Source organism: Ctenopharyngodon idella, chromosome 15, assembly GCF_019924925.1.
Source record: "Ctenopharyngodon idella isolate HZGC_01 chromosome 15, HZGC01, whole genome shotgun sequence".
Classification (NCBI taxonomy): Eukaryota; Metazoa; Chordata; class Actinopteri; order Cypriniformes; family Xenocyprididae; genus Ctenopharyngodon; species Ctenopharyngodon idella.
The window spans coordinates 15,755,712-15,776,343 of NC_067234.1; the positions used below are offsets into that span (position 1 = coordinate 15,755,712).

Consider the following 20,632-nt stretch of genomic DNA (forward strand, 5'->3'; position numbering starts at 1 on the left):
TGATAAACATCACAATACAAACTCATTAGATTCTATCGCCTTCAAATGTGTTTTAATTTCATAGGTGGGACTTCACAATTTACATAAATATAAATATATTATTAACCTTCTTATGACACAAACCGTGAGCAATTTTTCTTTCTTATACCTTGACGCAATTCTCCCTCAAACGCCCTTATGTTAAAAACAAACGCACAAGCACAACATTCATTCCTTTCAGCTCTATTCTATCAAAATAAAACAAAATATATAAACTGGCCTGGGAGGTGCTCACTGGATACAGACCAGTTTTCTGAATATGACTATGAATGATTCATAAAATGTGAATGTTTTTACAGAAAGTGAGTGATGTAATTGATTTGTTCCATTTTGCGTAATTTTACTTTGAACAGCCCATATGATATACCTAAAAGTAAGTTAAGGCAGCTGTAAAACGTAACCATGGTCAGTTAAAATTATATTCATCTGAAGATTTTTCCGGCTTTAAATAAAACATTTTCCAGGGTTTGGCAACATAAAAACTTCCTCTTCTCTTGTGTTAATCATTCATACGAATCACAATTGATGCATCTCTTTACATTCCCATCCATCCGTTTTCAGGTTTCCATGTTTGAGTGTCTCTTTACATTGAGAAAGTGATCACTGTTCCTCAAGCCACGACGGCTTGTCAGAACCCGGTGGCTTCAACTTCACGTTGAACTGTCTGAGAGTCTGTTCCAGCTGCTGCTGATTTCCAGCGAAATACGCCGAGATAGCATTATGAAACAGTAGGAGCTGTTTGTGCATCACCTTTACCTGGAAATCAACATCAACAGAATCTGAAGAAACTACAACAAAAGCATTGAATAACTCTGACTTATGAAATACAACATGTAAATACCAGGATTTCAGCATGGTACCTTATTCTCCTCCAAAAACTTGAGTTTGATGGTGACATCACTGCGCAGTCTTTCATACTTGTCTTTGTGGATCTGGTACTGCTGTTGAGCCATCTCAATGCGCACCATGGCCGCAGCGTCCCGCGGACCCGCGCTCAACTCCTCCAGGTCTGTCCTATAGGCATCGAATTCCAGTCTAAAACGAAAACATCATTATTTACTAGTATGTGTTCAGTAAATCTATATAACTAATCCTAAAAAATTAGGCAAAAAAAAAAAAAAAAAGATATTCCAGGAAACCTCCTAGAAGTGCAGGCTGTGAATCCCTTGATACCATACACCGTAAAAACCAAACAGTTTAAACTAATTAAATGAATTGAGTTCATTTCACTCAAATACTACTGAAAGTTCACTGTACTTAAAAGAAAAAAGTTATGTGAACTCAAAATCTGATACTGTTATTTTGTGTGTTTTTGCACAAGATTAAAATAAGGGGAGATGTGTCATTGTTTAATGCTCTACAATTTTGGTATTTAAAGGTTTTCTGTTATGTTGATGTTTTATAGGGTTATCATTGTGGTGAAGAGTAGTGCCTGCAGTTAGGTCAAGAATGGGCTGCAAAATTTCAAGGTTGTACACTGCCCGGCCAAAAAAAAAAGTCGCTGTTTGGATTTTAATAGGCAAATACTTAAGAATCTATGGATGGATCATTATTACAGTGATTATTATGTTTCTAGCATGTTACATGTTTGGCAACGGTTCTTTTAACCCTTAAAGATGGAGTGTGTAGCTTTTCATTTCTTAAACAACCATGTAGGAAGACACATCATGACCATATTCCAGGATGACAATGTCAAGATTCACCAGGGTTAAAATTGTTAAGAATGGTTCAGAGAGCATGAAGAATCATTTTCACACAGGAATTGGCACTGACCGTAATTTCATTAAAGTGAATGTGCTGGAGGAGACTTTACAGAGTGCTCACCTCTTGCATTGTCAGTACAAGATCTTGACCAAAAAAATTGATGCACCTCTTGATGGAAATAAATGTTGTCTTGTATTGACAATGCAAGAGGTGAGCACTCTGTAAAGTCTCCTCCAGCACATCCCAAAAACTTACACTGAGGTTAAAGTCAGTGCCAGTTCATGTGTGAAAATGATTCTTCATGCTCCCTCCCAACAATTCTTTCACAATTTGACCCTGATGAATCTTGACATTGTCATCCTGGAATATGGTCATGATGTGTCTTCCTACATGGTTGTTAAAGAAATGAAAAGCTACACACTCCATCTTTTAGGGTTAAAAGAACCGTTGCCAAACATATAACATAATAATCACTGAATAATGATCCATCCATAGACTCTTAAGTATTTGCCTATTAAAATCCAAACAGCGACTTTTTTTTGGCCGGGCAGTGTACATACTGCATGTTGATTAACAATTCATACAAATAGTGATAGTTACATTAGCGCATAATACTTAACCATAAAGATTATGAGTTTGTATACCATGTATACATTTATTTAACATATTTTGTTGTTTTATTAACATTAATGACAAATATAGGCTACGGTCCCTTTAAGACCGAATCCATGGATACTGACACATATCCTGTTTTCACCCAAATGTTTACGTCCACTTAAGCCATAACCGACTGTATTTACGTGAGATACTCCACACGACGGACATTTTGACAACTATGTGAGCATTTGACCATTCAGGCGCGAGGAGAACTGATCGAGCGCTGTCTGAGAGAACTGGGATTGCGCGCAAGAAAGAGAGGGAGCGCTTCTGGTCTGTGTCATTCAGCGCGATTCCGCCTATCCCGCGTTCACTAATCAATAACGAATTGTGATTGAAAGCATGCAGTTCACAATGTGTGTGTTGTCATCATTAATTTTGAAGTATTTCCACACCTCTGAGGCTGACATTGTTTCTGCTGCTGCCGCTTCGTCAGTTACGTCACGTGAGGTATCGGTCTTTGGTATCGGGGGTATTTTTACGAGTACGAGTACAAGTACATGAGCTTGGTATCGGCCCGATACCGATACCAGTGCATCCCTAATACTTATCTTCCACAATAAGTCTTCGACCAATCTTCATTTAGGGGGGTTTCTCAGCAAATTTTGATACATGCGATTAATTTGATTAAGCAATCTATATAACATGCATTTAATTTCCAGACCTTTTTGGCATTTCGAATCAAAAAAAAAAAAAGGTTAGTTCACCCAAAAATAAAATTTCTGTCATTAATTTCTGACCCTCATGTCGTTCCACACCCATAAGACCTTCATTCATCTTCAGAACACAAATTAAGATATTTTTGATGAAATCCAAGAGCAATATAATCAACACTTTCATGGTCCAGAAATGTACTAAAAAAACAGTCGACGTGATTACAGTGGTTCAACCTTAATTTTATGAAGCAATGAAAATACTTTTTGTGAGCAAAAACAAAACAAAAATAATGACTTTATTCAACAAAAGTCTTCAGATAACTGCAGTGAACTTGCATGCCGATTTTCTTCAACCCTTCTCATCAGAAGACGCTCCTGTCGAGGTGTTAACTTCCGCGGACGACCTTGACGTCTCTGTGAGATGCAACAGTTCCTTTTTTAAATTTTTGTACCACTTTTGCTACAGTATTCTGACTGATAATTAAAGCTTTGCTGATCTTCTTGTAGCCCTCATCTTTCTGGTGTAAAGAAATTATTTTCTTTCTCAGGTCTTGTGACATTTCTCTTCCATGTGGTGCCATTGCTGACAGCATGAAATGGGAAGGGGTTTTAACACCCTTTTATAGTCAACTGTCTGCTGGACACCTGTGTAATGAATAATTAGACTCACCTGTGCTTGAATTCTTGTTAAATTAGACATTTGTAGTCTAAAATTTAGCTTTGCTCCAGAGACTTTCAGTGGGGTGTACTCATTTTTGCATCACCCTAATTTGAGTAAAACTGAAAATTTTGTTCTCTAAGTTATATTATTAACCTTACTTTCATGTTATAAGTTAAACAGATGTTATATAAAACTTAGTCTTGTCAACATTTTGGAAATTGTTTTTGTGTTCATTGAGATATTGTTTAAAATGTTACTTTTCAAAGGGGGTGTACTGATTTACGCTGAGCACTGTACCTCTCAGATTTCATCAAAAATATCTTAATTTGTGTTCCGAAAATGAAGGTCTTACGGGTCTGGAACGACATGACGGTGAGTAATTAATGACAGAAATTTAATTTTTGGGTGAACTAACCCTTTAAGCAGCTAATAACACATTCACTCATTTACTCTTGAAGTAACTCTTAACATCAAAATTCTGATACCTTGCATTCTCATACATCTTGATGGTCATGAGCGTGTCCTCCATGGTTTTGTTGACTAGCGTATTAATGCTGGACACAAAGAAATTGATGGCACCTAGGAGCGTCTCTCCATTCTTGCATAGCAGTCTTTGTGTCTCTGCATTATAGCCAAACTCATCCTGCAAGGGATTAAATTCAGGTAAGGGCAAATAGGACATTATGGTAAGGTAAGATTCAGTAATATTATGGAACTAAATATAAATTGTCCCAACACCTGCAGGCAGAGCAGGGGACACAAAAATAATTAGTACCTGCAATTCTGGGGATTTCTGGCTCAGATCAGCGAAAGTGTCCCCAAGAGCCTGCTGAGTCTGCACCATGTTGTAGAAGTGGTTGGTGAGCTCACGTGCTAGTCTCAGAATACGCTCGTACTTCAGCTTAGTTTCTCTTAGCACATCGATCTGAGCCTCAAGCTCCAGGTCCACCGTCTTCGTGCCACGGCCGAAGCGCTCCGAAAACATCTGTTTTGTGCACTGATGAAGAGAGGATAGAAAGAGATACAAATGAATCCCAATATGGCTTTACCTCACATTTTAATAAATTTTAAATATCTGTATGTAAATAATTTTATTTAGGACACATTAAATTGATCAAAAACTGACAGTAAAGACATTTATAATGTTACAAAAGATCTTTAATTCAAATAAATGCTGTTCTTTTTGGAGTAATGATGTTGAAAATTCAGCTTTGCCATCACAGGAATAATTTACATTTTAAAAAAGTATTAAAAACAGTATAATATTTCACAATGCTGCTGTTTTTATTGTATTTTCCCTAAAATGCAGCTTTGGTGAGCATAAGAGACTTATAAAGCGTTAAACTACTATTTCCGTCCGGTAGGTTTTGTACCTTGTATGTGTTAATGCTCCACTTTTTCACGCTGTCAAATTTCTCCACAGCTACTCCTCTTGTGGCCTCCTCTGACATCATTGGGTTGCTGTTGCTGTGGTGCATGCTGGGAGCTGAGGGTAGAAAATGTAAGTACTTACTACTATATAAATAGGGGTCATACCCCAAAATACGATATCATTTCAAATTGGACATTGTGGAAATAAGGAACACCCAGTTGTGTCTATAAGGTTACAGTATTGACTTTAGAGACATCTCATGTAGTCACAATATGACTACAGAAAGTATGTTACTAAAATGCACCATAATCATACTAGAGACTTCAAAATTCTACATATAACCAATCATTGTTTACTCCTGAGACTGACAAATGAATAGGAGCAAGAATAAAAGGTGTGATGACAGTAAATGAGTAATGACTGGAAGAAAAAGGTGGCTGGCAGTGGCAGGAAAAGGTGAGGAGGACCCCTGGGATACCTGGGTAATGTCCTGGCTGGTTTGCTATCCGACTGGCGGCTGAATGGCTGGGAGTGATACCCCTGGATTTGGAGCGGATGTCTGAAATGAATGAATAACAGTGGACGGGTGGAGGAATGGGATGGAGATGTAGTTTAAGTGAAAGACCATTAGGGAAACTGCAACATTAAGTGTTTTGGGGGTAATAGAGATGAGTAACAATAACTGTAACATTAACTGTGCTTTATAGTTGAGATTATAGTAGACAGAATCAAATGCATAATGATTTCATAGAAGCTATTATCAAAATGTACAAAAACAATAATATTATTGATGATTATGATGATGAGTTATGCACAGAAATATACAGTTAAATGCTTAAAAGTGAATGTTAAGAGGTTTATAAGAGCAAGGAGACCAAAAGAGAAGAAAATTATATCTTTATGAAAAGGTAAGGTGATAAAAGGTGAAAGTAGAGGATGAAAATTAATGAAAAACAAGGTTGCTGCTAAAAAGACTGACTGTGTTGAGTGGCGGTCATCAGAACTGTATTCAATAAGCTGCAGTAATAAAAATAATATATATATATATATATATATATATATATATATATATATATATATATATATATATATATATAAACACTACCGTTTAAAAGTTTGGGGTTGGTAAGATTTTTTTTATTATTGTTTTTCAAGTTTGATTTGATCAAAAATACTGTAAAAACTGTAATATTGTAAAATATTATTATAGTCTAAATTTGAATACATTTTACATTGTAACTTATTCCTGTGATGCAAAGCTGTATTTTCAGCATCATTACTCCAGTCTTCAGTGTCACATGATCCTTCAGAAATCATTCTAATATGCTGATTTGCTGCTCAAGAAAAAATATGTTGAAAAATATTTTCGTGAAAACCTATTCTTTGATGAATTAAAAAAAAATAAATAATCAAAATAACAGCATTTATTTGAAACAGACATTTTTGTAACATTATAAATGTCACTTTTGACCAATTTAATGTGTCCTAGCTGAATAAAAGTATTAATTTCTTTCATATAAATCTTACTGACCCCAAGTTTCTAAATGGTAGTATATATATAAAATAATATATAATCAATATAAAATTAAAATTAACTTTTGTTGCCAGTTTTCAATTTATTTAAAATTTTATTTTATTTAATTTTTCAATTCATGACGCTAATAACGAAGGCACCTCTGATTAGTGAACTGACCAATCAGAATAGATATACAAATGAACATAATAAATAAAATTAAATAATAATAATAATAATAATAAAACTCCTCATGGACCGCCACTGACTGTGTCAGTTAGGTTTGGTACTCTAGCATGTGTATCAGTGCCATGTTAATGTGTTAAGGCCAACCATGTTACTGAGCATAAAGAAACATCATTAGAGAATTATACATTTATACATACAGTTCAAACACATTCAGCTCACAAACAACATTTTTTGTTACAAAACATACATTTACAGTAAATTCAAAACAAACAAAAATAAACAAGGGGTTTGTGTTGCATATGCAAACATGCATCCACCATGCGACTGTCCTCAGACCCTGTAGAAAAGAGCCAAACGTTTGCTGTTAAAATGCTGACAAACACATTTTACACTGAGGGAGAGAGAGAAAAAGAAAAGAAAAAAGATCTTCTGTCAAGTTAGCATGCATGCACAGACACCTGGTTTGGGCGTGTTACCACATCTTCTGTCAAAATACTCCGGGTTGAAACGAACGGCTGGTCCTAAACATATACGTCAGCAGAGATGTAAGTGGGTCCACATGACTCAGATGCTGCTTCAAGTCAAGATCAGATTCGGACACCATTTTGAGCCATTCGAGTGCTCTTTACCTTTGATGGAGCTGGTGGGTATGATGCCCTCTGCTGCCCCTCCGTAGCCTCCAGACACAATGCTGGTTTCATTCAGGTTTGGTCCAGACACCATCACCTGCTGCAAGTCCTAGATGTCATGGGATTTAATTTCACAGTACATTACAATCTACAATACAAAAATAAAAACACATTTAACACAAACTGTGCACACTAGGTGGGGGAAAAACACAAGTGGGTATCAAAAGAGTGGAAGGAGCAGTGCTATTAGTATTATTCACGGTATATACTATTACATTATTTATTTTAAATTAGCTTTTATTTTTCAGTTTTCATTTTACTTTAATTTTTAGTAAATTTTTTATGTGTTTTTGTAATTTTTATTTATTTTTTTTATATATTTCTATTTAACGTATGCTTATTTCAGTTTTCTATTTAACTTTAATGTTTATTTCAGTTTTAGTAATTTCAGTACTTAGTTGCTAAGGGAATATTTCTAATTTTTCATTGATGCATATTCAGTTAAAAATGAAAAGTTTTTCATTTAAAATTTCATTTTAAATTACCAAATATGATAATAGTTTTAGTTAATAATAACAACACTTGGATGATATATACAGTCAAACCAAAATTTATTCAGACACCTTGAACATTTCATTCATTAATACAGTTTATTCACTATAGTTTAAAATAAAATATGACAAGATCTCAGAGTTAAACTGTGTCAGAAAAAAATAATCTTAATTATGTCAGATAACACTTAAGCAAAACATGGTCAGGTCAAAGTGTCTGAATAACTTTTGGTTCCAAATTTTTATCAATTTTACTGGTAGTCCACTGTATGAAGAATTTTTGGGTATAATATGTCACAGTTTACTTTATTTTGCTATCCTCACTTACATAAATGAACTATAGTGTCCCGCACCCACTAGAAAAAATATATCAAAAATATCAAAAACATTTGAATAATTTTTGGTTTGACTGCAAATATATATATATATATACAGTGCTCAGCGTAAATGAGTACACCCCCTTTGAAAAGTAACATTTTAAACAATATCTCAATGAACACAAAAACAATTTCCAAAATGTTGACAAGACTAAGTTTTATATAACATCTGTTTAACTTCACATGAAAGTAAGGTTAATAATATAACTTAGAGAACAAAATTTTCAGTTTTACTCAAAAACATACAGTGATGCAAAAATGAGTACACCCCACTGAAAGTCTCTGGAGCAAAGCTAAATTTTAGACTACAAATGTCTAATTTAACAAGAATTCAAGCACAGGTGAGTCTAATTATTCATTACACAGGTGTCCAGCAGACAGTTGACTATAAAAGGGTGTTAAAACCCCTTCCCATTTCATGCTGTCAGCAATGGCACCACATGGAAGAGAAATGCCACAAGACCTGAGAAGGAAAATAATTTTTTACACCAGAAAGGTGAAGGCTACAAGAAGATCAGCAAAGCTTTACTTATCAGTCAGAATACTGTAGCAAAAGTGGTACAAAAATGTAAAAAAGATGGCGTCGCAAAGGTGAGGAATACAAAGAAAAATGCATGGTGCCTACAGTGAAGCATGGTGGTGACAGTGTCCTTATGTGGGGCTGCATGAGTGCTGCTGGTGTCGGGGAGCTGCATTTCATTGATGGCATCATGAATTCACAGATGTACTGCTCTATACTGAAAGAGAAGATGCTAGCATCACTCCGTGCCCTTGGTCGTCGTGCACTTTTCCAACATGACAATGATCCCAAACACATTTCTGAAGAAGAACAGGGTGAACGTGATTCAGTGGCTCCTGATCTGAACCCAATCGAACACCTATGGGGAATTCTGAAGAGACAAGTTGAGCATCACTCTCCATCCAGCATCCAGTCTCTAAAAGAGCTCATTCTTGAAGAATGGAAAAAGATAGATGTTGCAAAATGTCGCCAACTTGTTCATTCCATGCCTAGAAGACTTGGTGCTGTCATTAAAAATCATGGAGGCCATACAAAGTACTAGATGTAGTAGTTTTTGTTGTGGGGTGTACTCATTTTTGCATCACCCTAGTTTGAGTAAAACTGAAAAATGTGTTCTCTAAGTTATATTATTAACCTTACTTTCGTGTTATAAGTTAAACAGATGTTATATTAAACTTAGTCTTGTCAACATTTTGGAAATTGTTTTTGTGTTCATTGAGATATTGTTTAAAATGTTACTTTTCAAACTGGGTGTACTCATTTAAACTGAGCACTATATATATATATATATATATATATATATATACACACACACACACACACACATACATATATATATATATAGTGTTTATGGTAACACTTTAGTTTAGGGTCCAATTCTCACTATCAACTAGTTGCTTATTAGCATGCATATTACTAAGATATTGTCTGTTTATTAGTATCTGCATGACCTTATTCTACATCCCTAATCCTCTCCAATTCCTAAACTTAACTACCTTACCAACTAGTAATAAGCAGTAATTAGGAGTTTACTGAGGCAAAATCACAGTTAACTGTTAGTTAATAGTGAGAATTAGACCCTAATCTAAAGTGTGACCGAGATTATATACTTAAACTCACACAAATATGTTGCTTTAGACTAGAAGCTTATTTTTATTAAAGAATATCGCCTTATATTAACACTGAAGCCTTACCTTCTCCTTAAAACATTTAGAAAACCCTCAAAAAAGTTAGTTGAGAAATATATTGATTAACCAGATATCTTTAGTTCAGGACAATCCCTATTAAGAAACAAAAAATCAGAAGTCGATATAAAACACATGCAAATTAAAATATTGGCATGACTGCTTTCCATGTCTCTATTTGACTTTTCTGACAAGTAAACAGCTCCCGTTTGTGATAAATCCGGCACCAACATTTGCCCAAGCCCGATAATAATTCAGTGACTACTATGTGTGCAACTATGCAAGCCATCGACCACACTAAATCAAAGGGAATGGGGCTCCAACATACGGGGACACCCACAAACTCTCCCTCACCATGGCCACTGGCAGTGTGCCTACAATTTCATCTAAGCTCCCACCAATCTGTGCACCCTGTGACATGAAAAAAACATAAAATGTGAAGACAGTGTCAAATAAGATGGTGAAACAGATACATTTAGAAGACAAACGTGCTGAAATAACCACGCACAACAGAGCTGCACGACTACAATTAACAGTGTCTATATTTACAACGACTCATTAATGTGTGATTAAGCCAACTGTTCAAGGCCTCTCAGAACCCGCCACACAGTATCCACAGAAACAGGACGGCACATCACAATCAGGCCTGGTTCGTGACATAACTGAGAAGAGGGTCTGAAATTAAAATTAGGCTGGATGGACAGTAGATACACACCTGCTCAAGACTGTCATCTTCTGCCGTCCTGCTGTCCCCATTGCTGTTGATGGGTATTTCCATAGTGGCGGCTTTGCTCAAAATACTGTCTGTCATGATGGATATCTACAAAAAAGGACACATTGCAGATGAGACAGATACATAAAGACATGATGAAGACAGAGCATAATATACAATACATGTATAGGTCCCATCCCTGAATTTTTGGTTACATCCTGATCCTTAATACATAGTATACAGTAAAACCAATTCTGGCGTCTAATACCACATAAATACAATATTTAGCATTATATTGAAATATAAATATGTACAATGGACGTTTTATTAGAAAACCAATATTATATGCATTGCATGAATCTATAGGCCAGCCTATAAGCAATAATCTGGGGGCCAATACCAAAAAAAAAAAAAAAATTTGCAGATTATATAGGCGTCGGTTGAAATTGCACCCTTAACTAAAGGGAAAAGGGATGGATTATACTTTATACTACAGTGTGATGTGAATAGACGCCATGACTTGCCCGACTACGTGTCACACCGGGAGAGAAGAGGATGCTTGACCTATGAGATCCATCCGCTGCTGCTTCACTTACCTGTATGCCGTCTTAACCGCAGAACCGAACCACACGGACCACATTTAAGATTATTCCATGATCAAAATGAGATGTGTGTTTTAATGGATGTCTGGAGGGCAAATAATCTCCACAGGCTCCTCTGTCAATCCTCTTGGTCGCTCGGTAACGCAAATCCTCTCCTTTCTCTGCAAACGGAAGTGACGATGTGAAATTCTTCAGGGTTGCTGTAATAGCGTCGATACATACTAACGGCGTTATATTGGAGAGTAAACAGCAGTGCTGTTATTTATTTTTACGCAAAATACAATCCAAATAGAAATAATTTATGTGAGGTTAAATGTGATTTGCAGCTTTTTGTAAAAAAGGGATAAATAGAGGTTTTCTGCTATAGTCAGTGTGACCAGGAGGTGTCAGTATCACTTCAGGAATGTAAGCATCATTGTGACAGCTCTGGCTAACCCTTTCCTGTAACTAACTTAAAGCATCCTGTCTCATTAATTATGCAAATTAATATCTATGCCTATACACATATAAATGTATATTTGTACCACTTATTGCAATTCAGTCATATTAAATAATAATTTTTTGACTTAAACCACTTAATATTGTACAGCATGACGAAACTTTTTTAAACATTGTTTTTACAGCTTTACATTTGATTGTGCTTTATACATTGGGCCAATATTTTTATTCTGCAAGATATGCATTAATTTCAGTCTATGCATGTGTCTCCTTTAATAAAGTGTGAAGATCAACATGCTTCTAATTAGTCTCTGCTAATCAGATCAAAGATGAAAATCTGATTTATAGCAAAAAAAATTAATACAGCATGTTTCTTCTGACTCACTTTGCTTACAGAGCATCCAGAAAGTATCCACAGCGCTTCACTTTTTCCACATTTTGTTATGTTACAGACTTATTCCAAAAGGGATTAAATTCATTATTTTCCTCAAAATTCTACAAACAATACCCCGTAACGACAACGTGAAAGAAGTTTGGGTAACACTTTCTATGAAGACCATGCTTATAATGAATTATAGCTTCATTTATACTTATTTATATGCAATTTTATAAACATATTTATAAAGGCTTATTAAGACCCATACCACATTATAAGAACAGTTACATTTACATTATTTATATAATTACTTATAAGTTGTGCATTTTCCTTTTCAATGCATGTTCGTAATTCATTATACACTGATTTATAAGTATTAATTAGCCTGTCGTATGGTTCCATGAATGTATTTATAAAGATGCAGCTTGCATTGCTATAATGTTATATTATACTTACAATGACTTTTTATTTGGATTTATTTGTCAAATTAGTGAATATATTGTTATTAATAGCCGTGTTGTGTTCTTATAAATACTTATTGTGAGTAATAATAGTTACTAATCTCTATAAATGCATCATTGTTGGCTTTAAGTAAAGTGAAAACATAAATCAAATGTTAAGAAATCATGAATATGTGCTCATTTTACATTTTAAATTGCTTACTTGTAAATGTAACTAATGAACAACAATTCCTGTAATTAAAAAAAAAAGAAATCATTAATACAAACAGTTGAAAAAAAGTATGTTTTTTAATGTTACATACTAGCAAAACACTGCAACAATATTTTTAAAGTGTTATTCCAAACTGCTATAAGCAATACCATGCAAATGGCTGAGGAGATATAGATTTTAACAAACCAAAATTACCATTCATTACCTCTAATGCAAACTTTAGGCATTAAATACATAATAACTAGTTGATACAGCAAACAAGTGTCTCTGGGACTATTTTATATTCAATCATTTATAAATCAGTGTATAATGGATTATGAGCATGCACATTGAAAAAGCAAATGCATGGCTTATAAGTAATTATAAAAATAATATAAATCTATCTATAACTGTTCTTATAATGCAGTATAAATCTTAATGAGTCTTTATAAATATATTTATAGAATAGTAATACTTACTTATAAATAAGTATAAATATGGCTATAAATCATTGTAAGCATGGTCTTCATAGAAAGTGTTACCGAAGTTTGCTTGAAATCTTTGCAAATTTACATAAGTACATGTACATAAGTATTCTCAGCCTTTACCATGACACTCAAAATTGAGCTCAGGTGCTCCTGTTTCCACTGATCATCCTTGAGATGTTTCTACAACTTGATTGGAGTCCACCTGTGGTAAATTCAGTTGTTTGGACATGATTTGAAAAGGCACACACCTGTGTATATAAGGTCCCACAGTTAACAATGCATGTCAGAGCAGGGGCATAGCACCGATTCTTGGGCCCTACGCAAAGATATTGTGTGGGGGCCCCTTTGCCAGCATCCCATTATGCATGATATTTATTTTATAATATGATATATTTTATTTTATTTCACACTTTTTAAAATAAGTGTACAACTATACACATAGCACTCACTGATAGAAAAACAGTTGTACTATATAACACTCATTTATTTGAATTGTGCTATATTTAAATAGAGCAGCCCAGTAATGTTAGACATAAAAATGACAGTTTAACAATATTTGATTGTGTTTTATTAACAGACATTGTGCCTTGTATACCAAAACATTACAATCTTTCTAAAGTATTTAACAGTGTAGGTACCTCTACAAGCATGATGAACACAGGATTGAACTTACCCTGAGCCATATATTAGCTATATGTCTGATATTTATACTATCATAACATGTGTATAGTTTAAGAGAAGTTGCTGAATAGTATAGATGGTAGAAATAATGGCACTTGTGATATTACTTTAATCTTTCATGACTGTACTGAGATGGCTGATTTTATATATATATTTTAAATAATTTTTGTCATTTCTGTAAAATGTTAAAAGTGTGTTGGATTTGTAAACAATAGATGCCTGGATCTTGTGATGAATTTTGTGAATGTTTAATGTTTTTATCATCACACTATCTTACAATTATATGACCAAGTTTGCTCATATTAATATTTTAATGTAAGATCCACACAAACATCGTTTACATGTTGTTTTCCATATTTACAATTTATCTCTAAAGATTTGTCACACACTTTTTGTGTTACTTCGGTGTTTAGAGTACGATAAGAGTGTTTAATACAGGCTTACAAACAAGTTGTTTCTCATTGTAGGAAAATGCAGACTCCCGTTCAGCAAGCATCTATTTACACAACGTAAGCAGTGACACATAGGACGCCGTCGCCTCGCTCAAACAATATAGGTTCTCACTTGGTCTCTTTGGAAAGAAATTTATGAGGAACTATTTTCCCTTACTGTTTACTTTTTTCCTGATCTTAGCTTGAACGGCGGCAGCGGCACGATTCAAAGTTTACCACACTCCGGAGTCCGGCGCATCCACTCTCCCTCACAGCCATTTAGCGCTTTACAACGTTCCTAGACAACCAATTAAATCATGCGAATTGCGTGCATGCTGTGCTTGTGGGAGGCGCCTACACAGACGTGTGCCAAAGCTTGTCAAACGAGCGAACAGAAAAATAGCGCAGACGCAGTGCATGCGCACAATTGTAAAATAATAAAAATAATAATTTCAGTATCGTCGAGGGCCCCTCACACACCAGGGCCCTATGCACTCTGTCACCCTTTCCCCCCACTTACGACTCCCCTGTGTCAGAGCACAAACTATGAAGTCTAAGGAATTGTCTGTAGACCTCCGAGACAGGACTGTATCGAGGCACAGATCTGGGGAAGGGTACAGAAAAACTTCTGCAGCATTGAAGGTCCCAATGAGCACAGAGGCCTCCATCATCTGTAAATGGAAGAAGTTTGGAACCACCAGGACTCTTTCTAGAGCGGGCCGCCCGGCCAAACTGAGTGATCGGGGGAGAAGGGCCTTAGTCAGGGAGGTGACCAAGAACCCGATGGTCAGCCTGAGAGAGCTCCAGCATTTCTCTGTGGAGAGAGGACAACAACCATCTCTGCAGCACTGCACCAATCAGGCCATATGGCCAGACGGAAGCCACTCCTCAGTATAAGGCACATGACAGCCCGCCTGGAGGACTCTCAGACCATGAGAAACAAAATTCTCTGGTCTGTTGAAACAAAGATTGAACTCTTTGGCCTGAATAGCAAGCATCATGTCTGGAGGAAACCAGGCACCGCTCATCACCTGGCCAATACCATCCCTACAATGAAGCATGGTGGTGGCAGCATCATGCTGTGGGGATGTTTTACAGCGGCAGGAACTGGGAGAGTAGTCAGGGTCAAGGGAAAGATGAATGCAGCAATGTACAAAGACATCCTTGATGAAAACCTGCTCCAGAGCGCTCTGGACCTCAGACTGGGGCGAAGGTTCATCTTCCAACAGGACAACGACCCTAAGCACACAGCCAAGATAACAAAGGAGTGGCTGCGGGACAACTGTGTGAATGTCCTCGAGTGGCCCAGCCAGAGCCCTGACTTGAACCCGAATGAACATCTCTGGAGAGATCTGAAAATGGCTGTGCCCCGACACTCCCCATCCAACCTGATGGAGCTTGAGAGGTCCTGCAAAGAAGATTGGGAGAAACTGCCCAAAAATAGGTGTGCCAAGCTTGTAGCATCATACTGAAAAAGCTTTGAGGCTGTAATTGGTGCCAAAAGTGCTTCAACAAAGTATTGAGCAAAGGCTGTGAATACTTATGTCCATGTGATTTTTTTTTTTCCTCGTTTTTTATTTTTAATAAATTTGCAAAGATTTCAAACAAACTGTAACATAACAAAATGTGGAAAAAGTGAAGCGCTGTGAATACTTTCCGGATGCACTGTATAAATGTTTTTAAGGCTAGGGCAGACATTTTACTGGAAGAGAATATATCATGGTATCTACGTAGATTATTAAAACAACAATCTTTGAGGCTCACAGACACATGAATATTGATGGGTTAAACCAAGGCTGGAGTCAGATAAATATCTATTTAAATCCAGAAGCAAGTGTGTATTTTATAACAAATTTAGACACTGCATGTCTCAGATACTTTAATATGTTTATTTAAATCAGTCATTATTTAATAACTTCTTCTTCTTTTTATTATTATTTATATAATTTTTTTTCCTAATAGAAAATCTCAGAAATCTCACAAAGAATACCATTTAGAGGCCAAGCTGAAGACGGAAGAAGCCGTTACCGAGTCTTTTGGGAATAGATGTTAGTTGATGTGTGAAACGCCTCACATGCTTCACCTTTGCAAGCCAATATGCATCAAGCATGAGGAGGAAGTGAAAAATTGGAAAAGTGTGCTTTTGCTTGACCGTTTAAATGAACATCCTTTGACTTTTAACCTTTGACCTCCACATTCTTGCGTGCACCTAAAAAAAAAAAATTATGGTTAAAGCTAAAAAACAGTTATTTGGCCCTTTTGCACTGAAAGAGCCGAGCCCTCTGTGTCTGCCAAAGAAAAGTAGAGATAATAGCCAAAAACGGAAAATGAAAACCAAAAAAATGTGCTTATAGCTGAATTTTGGGTAATGATTTAAAAAAATATATGGGTTACACTTTATTTTAAGGTGTCCATGTTACAGTGTAATTATACATTTAAGTACTGAGTAATAAGAATTAACTAAGTGTACTTACTATAGGGTTAGGACTGGGATTAGTGTGCAGTGTTGGGGAAAGATACTTTTAAAAGTAATGCATTACAATATTGCGTTACTCCCTAAAAAAGTAACTGTGTTACTTTTTATGAAAAGTAATGTGTTACATTACTTTTGCATTACTTTTTCTCACATGGGCTGGGCTTGCTTGTTTGTTTTTTAATAACAAAAAAAGTTTTATTTTTGGCAAATGTTAAGGCCCTTTAACACCAAAAGTGAAATGAATAAGCCTGAAGGAAAAGCATATTTGCGCCTGTACAGTAGAGGGCGTAGCTCAAACTAACCTTTCAGCTGTGCTGCCATTCTGGATTAAAGAAGAATAGGATACAAGAGAAGGAAGTTCAACACTCCTATTTCTAACTCTAAAGTAATTTTTGCTTACTAGTATGGTTGAATTAGATCATTGAAGGTCAGCAGCAAAGACATTGGTTAATAAAGTGAGATTAAATAAAGTATATTTGTGTAATTTAATATAGTTAATTATTACAGGTTTGCATAAAATTCTGCGATTGCATTTCACTGTTTTTATTCATTTTGAGGAATACTGAATGTTTCTGCGCAAGTGAGATGAGTAAATGAATGTTCACATTTAGTCTAGAACTACAATAAGCGTCATGTTCACACAGACAGCGCACACAACACCTCTGACCTTTATTTCTCAACATGGAGACAGAAGAGCCGTCAGTCAATAAATGTGAAAAAGTAACTTGCGTTACTTATTAGATATTTTGTTGTAAAATTAAAAATAATGCGTTACTTTACCAGTTACTTGAGAAAGTATTCTGTTTACGTAACTCAAGTTATTTGTAACGCAACACCCCAACTGCATGTAACGTGTAACAAGGACACTCAAATAAAGTGGGTTAGTTCACCCAAAAATGAAAATAATGTCATTTATTACTCACCCTCATGTCGTTCCACACCCGTAAGACCTTCGTTAATCTTTGGAACACAAATTAAGATATTTTTGTTTAAATCCGATGGCTCCGTGAGGCCTACATTGGGAGCAATGACATTTCCTCTCTCAAGATCCAGTAATGTACTAAAAACATATTCAAATCAGTTCATGTGAGTACAGTGGTTCAATATTAATATTATAAAGCGACGAGAATATTTTTGGTGTGCCAAAAAAACAAAATAACGACTTGTATAGTGATGGCCGATTTCAAAACACTGCGTCAGGAAGCTTCAGAGCATTATGAATCAGCGTATCGAATCATGATTCGGATCACGTGTTAAACCGCCAAACTCCTGAAATCATGTGACTCTGGCGCTCCGAACCGCTGATTCGACACGCTGATTCATAATTACTCATGAGGGTGAGTAATTAATGACATTATTTTCATTTTTGGGTGAACTAACCCTTTAAAAGTCATGTACTAGACTTGGCAATCCATTAAATATCTTAAAAATCAAATAACTTGATGTTTAGCTGTACTTTAAACAGGTTAATTCTGATTGGGTGGTCGCCTGCTACAATACAGCTGGGTTCATCTGGGGCCAACAAGGATAAAAACACAAGGTTTAATGTAATTGCAATTAGGTTGTAATTCCAAACACATACCTTATTGAAGTCGTGTCTACGCCACAAGCCTTCTGTTTAGAGCATTTTTTAGTCTGGGAACCTTGGGTTAAATTTGTCAAAGAGGCAGACCAAAACAGCCACCCACAGTGGACGTATTTGGATACAAGTTTACTGGTTCACATAAACTGAAAACAAGGCCTGTTAAATTTTAGTTGTCCATGTTTGAAACCTTTGCAAGGACATACAGTACATTACTGAACCATTCCGTGCCTTCGAAAGCTCTACAGCTTCCCACTCTTTTCCTCCCATTCAGTAAATATCCCGTCACGCTTTTAATGATCATTAAATGCGCCTCCAGATGTTGGCCAGCGGTTCGTCCTCACACAGCCCTTTCTGAGTTCCTCGACTGCAATCAAGGCACAGAGACAAGGACCTCAAAGAAAAGCAAGAAAGAAAACATGGCAACACACCATGCTCTAGATGTCTTACCCGCTATGTCATTATTCCCAAGCAAAATAATTACAAACATTGCTCCGTGTTTACACCGTGTAGCATATGGACCTGGTCCTTTTATAGTTTTTGTAATGTGCCATTTCAAACAAACTGTCAACCTTTTTTCCCCCTTGCTTGCTGTTGAATCGGCTGAGCGCAATTCGTCACTGTTATGGATCCATAATATGCGTGACTGTGAACATCAAACACTAAACCTCTTCCTGAAAACACAAGGTGAAAAGAGAGAAACAACAACGTAATCCTTATAATTCAGCACATGTTTAAAAGAATAGTTATCATGTACTCACCCAAACCTGTATGTTGTTTTTCTTTCCCCCCCTGTGTGGAACATAAGAGAAGTTTTGAATAATGTTCAGGAGCTCTTTCAAGAAAAACAAATAAAATAAAGTAATAATAATAAAAAAAAAAACTATAATAAAAAATAAAATTGCATATAAATATCAAATAAATAAAATCAAAAATAAATTAAATTAAAATTAATAAAATAAAATAAAAATAAATGTAAAAAAATAAAATAAAAATAAATTTAAAATAAATAAAAAATAAAATAAATTCATTAAAATAAATAAAATGAAATAAATTTAAGTTTATTTTAAATTAAATTAAATTAAAGGTGCAATATGTAAAATTTTCTGTCCGCTAGAGGTCGCTAGAGGCCTACTCAAAACAAAGGCGTAAATTGATGATGCCAAGTTTGAGCGTGGAATCTTGGGACATGTGGTCTTCACCTTACAGCCGGTGGAAAATAATCAGGATAGGACTCGGGCAGAAATCATGTTCATGGATGCGATTATTAACGTTACTGTAGTATGAAGCAGAGCAGGACCGAGTGTTGTGGGAGCTGAACGAGGCCGCTGGAGCGATTGCACAACACACGCCTCACGAGCAGCAGAACTTTTATTATGCCACAGTCTCCGGCGCTGCTTCCGCTTTTCCGGTCATGAGTATGAGGTAACACAGATGAGTGTGTTGAAAATGATGTTATAACGTTACTCTGTGCGTTCGTTCGGCGGCTGCTGTGAGACTCTTGCTGCACACTGCAGTAAACTAAATCGATTTTAGAATATCATATTAAATGCTGGATGGCTTGCGTTGATAAATGGCATGGAATTAATTTTAAAACGTATTGTATGATGGAGAAAATGCTGTATTACTGTTACTAAAAATAAAGCTGCATCTGATTATGCTGTTAGCTACTTCACAAAATAGTGTTTTTCACTGAGGCATGGTAAAGCATGGTACTCGCAAAAAATCAAGAAAACTAGATTTAAACAATAAGACTAAACTTGTTGAGCTATATAACAATAATTAGTTTTCTGTCTATAAATATATCAAAACAGTTGTTCCCTTGTCTATTAAAACGTGTAATATATTAAAACGTCTTTGGTGTTTCCATGGTTTCTACAAAATAAAACCGGAAACCGAGGGTAACGCGGGTATGACGCAATTGACAGGCGACTCCTCACAGGTCCCGGAGCCTTGGTTAAAATTGCAATTTTCTCACGATTTACAAATAGTTTGAAACATTTGGGATATCTGAAGTACTCAAGTGAACAAAATATATAACACTGGCCTAGTGGTTTTTGTATATTTTACTGCAAAATTATTACATGTTGCTCCTTTAAATTAAATTAAAACTACCCAAAAGCAAAAGATTTTCTTAACTGGC

General features: G+C 35.7%; 1 protein-coding gene across 7 annotated transcripts; it reads right to left on the reverse strand.

Annotated features, from left to right (window-relative positions):
* Window positions 1–25: 25 nt before the first annotated feature.
* arfip2a (ADP-ribosylation factor interacting protein 2a) lies at window positions 26–11,548 on the reverse strand. 7 transcript variants are annotated; one of them, XM_051863087.1, is made up of 11 exons: window positions 11,361–11,548; window positions 10,768–10,872; window positions 10,407–10,463; window positions 7,421–7,529; window positions 7,250–7,312; window positions 5,568–5,648; window positions 5,091–5,203; window positions 4,493–4,714; window positions 4,203–4,360; window positions 900–1,074; window positions 26–795 (listed from the first exon to the last, which is right to left on the reverse strand). In XM_051863087.1, exons 2-11 carry the CDS (start codon window positions 10,861–10,863, stop codon window positions 640–642), a joined length of 1,230 nt encoding a protein of 409 aa, XP_051719047.1. In that variant the 5' UTR covers window positions 10,864–10,872; window positions 11,361–11,548; the 3' UTR covers window positions 26–639. The 7 variants fall into 7 exon arrangements, with proteins under 7 accessions (XP_051719047.1, XP_051719049.1, XP_051719050.1 ...); XM_051863089.1 differs by lacking the exon at window positions 10,407–10,463; XM_051863090.1 differs by lacking the exon at window positions 7,250–7,312.
* Between the last annotated feature and the right edge of the window lie 9,084 nt (window positions 11,549–20,632).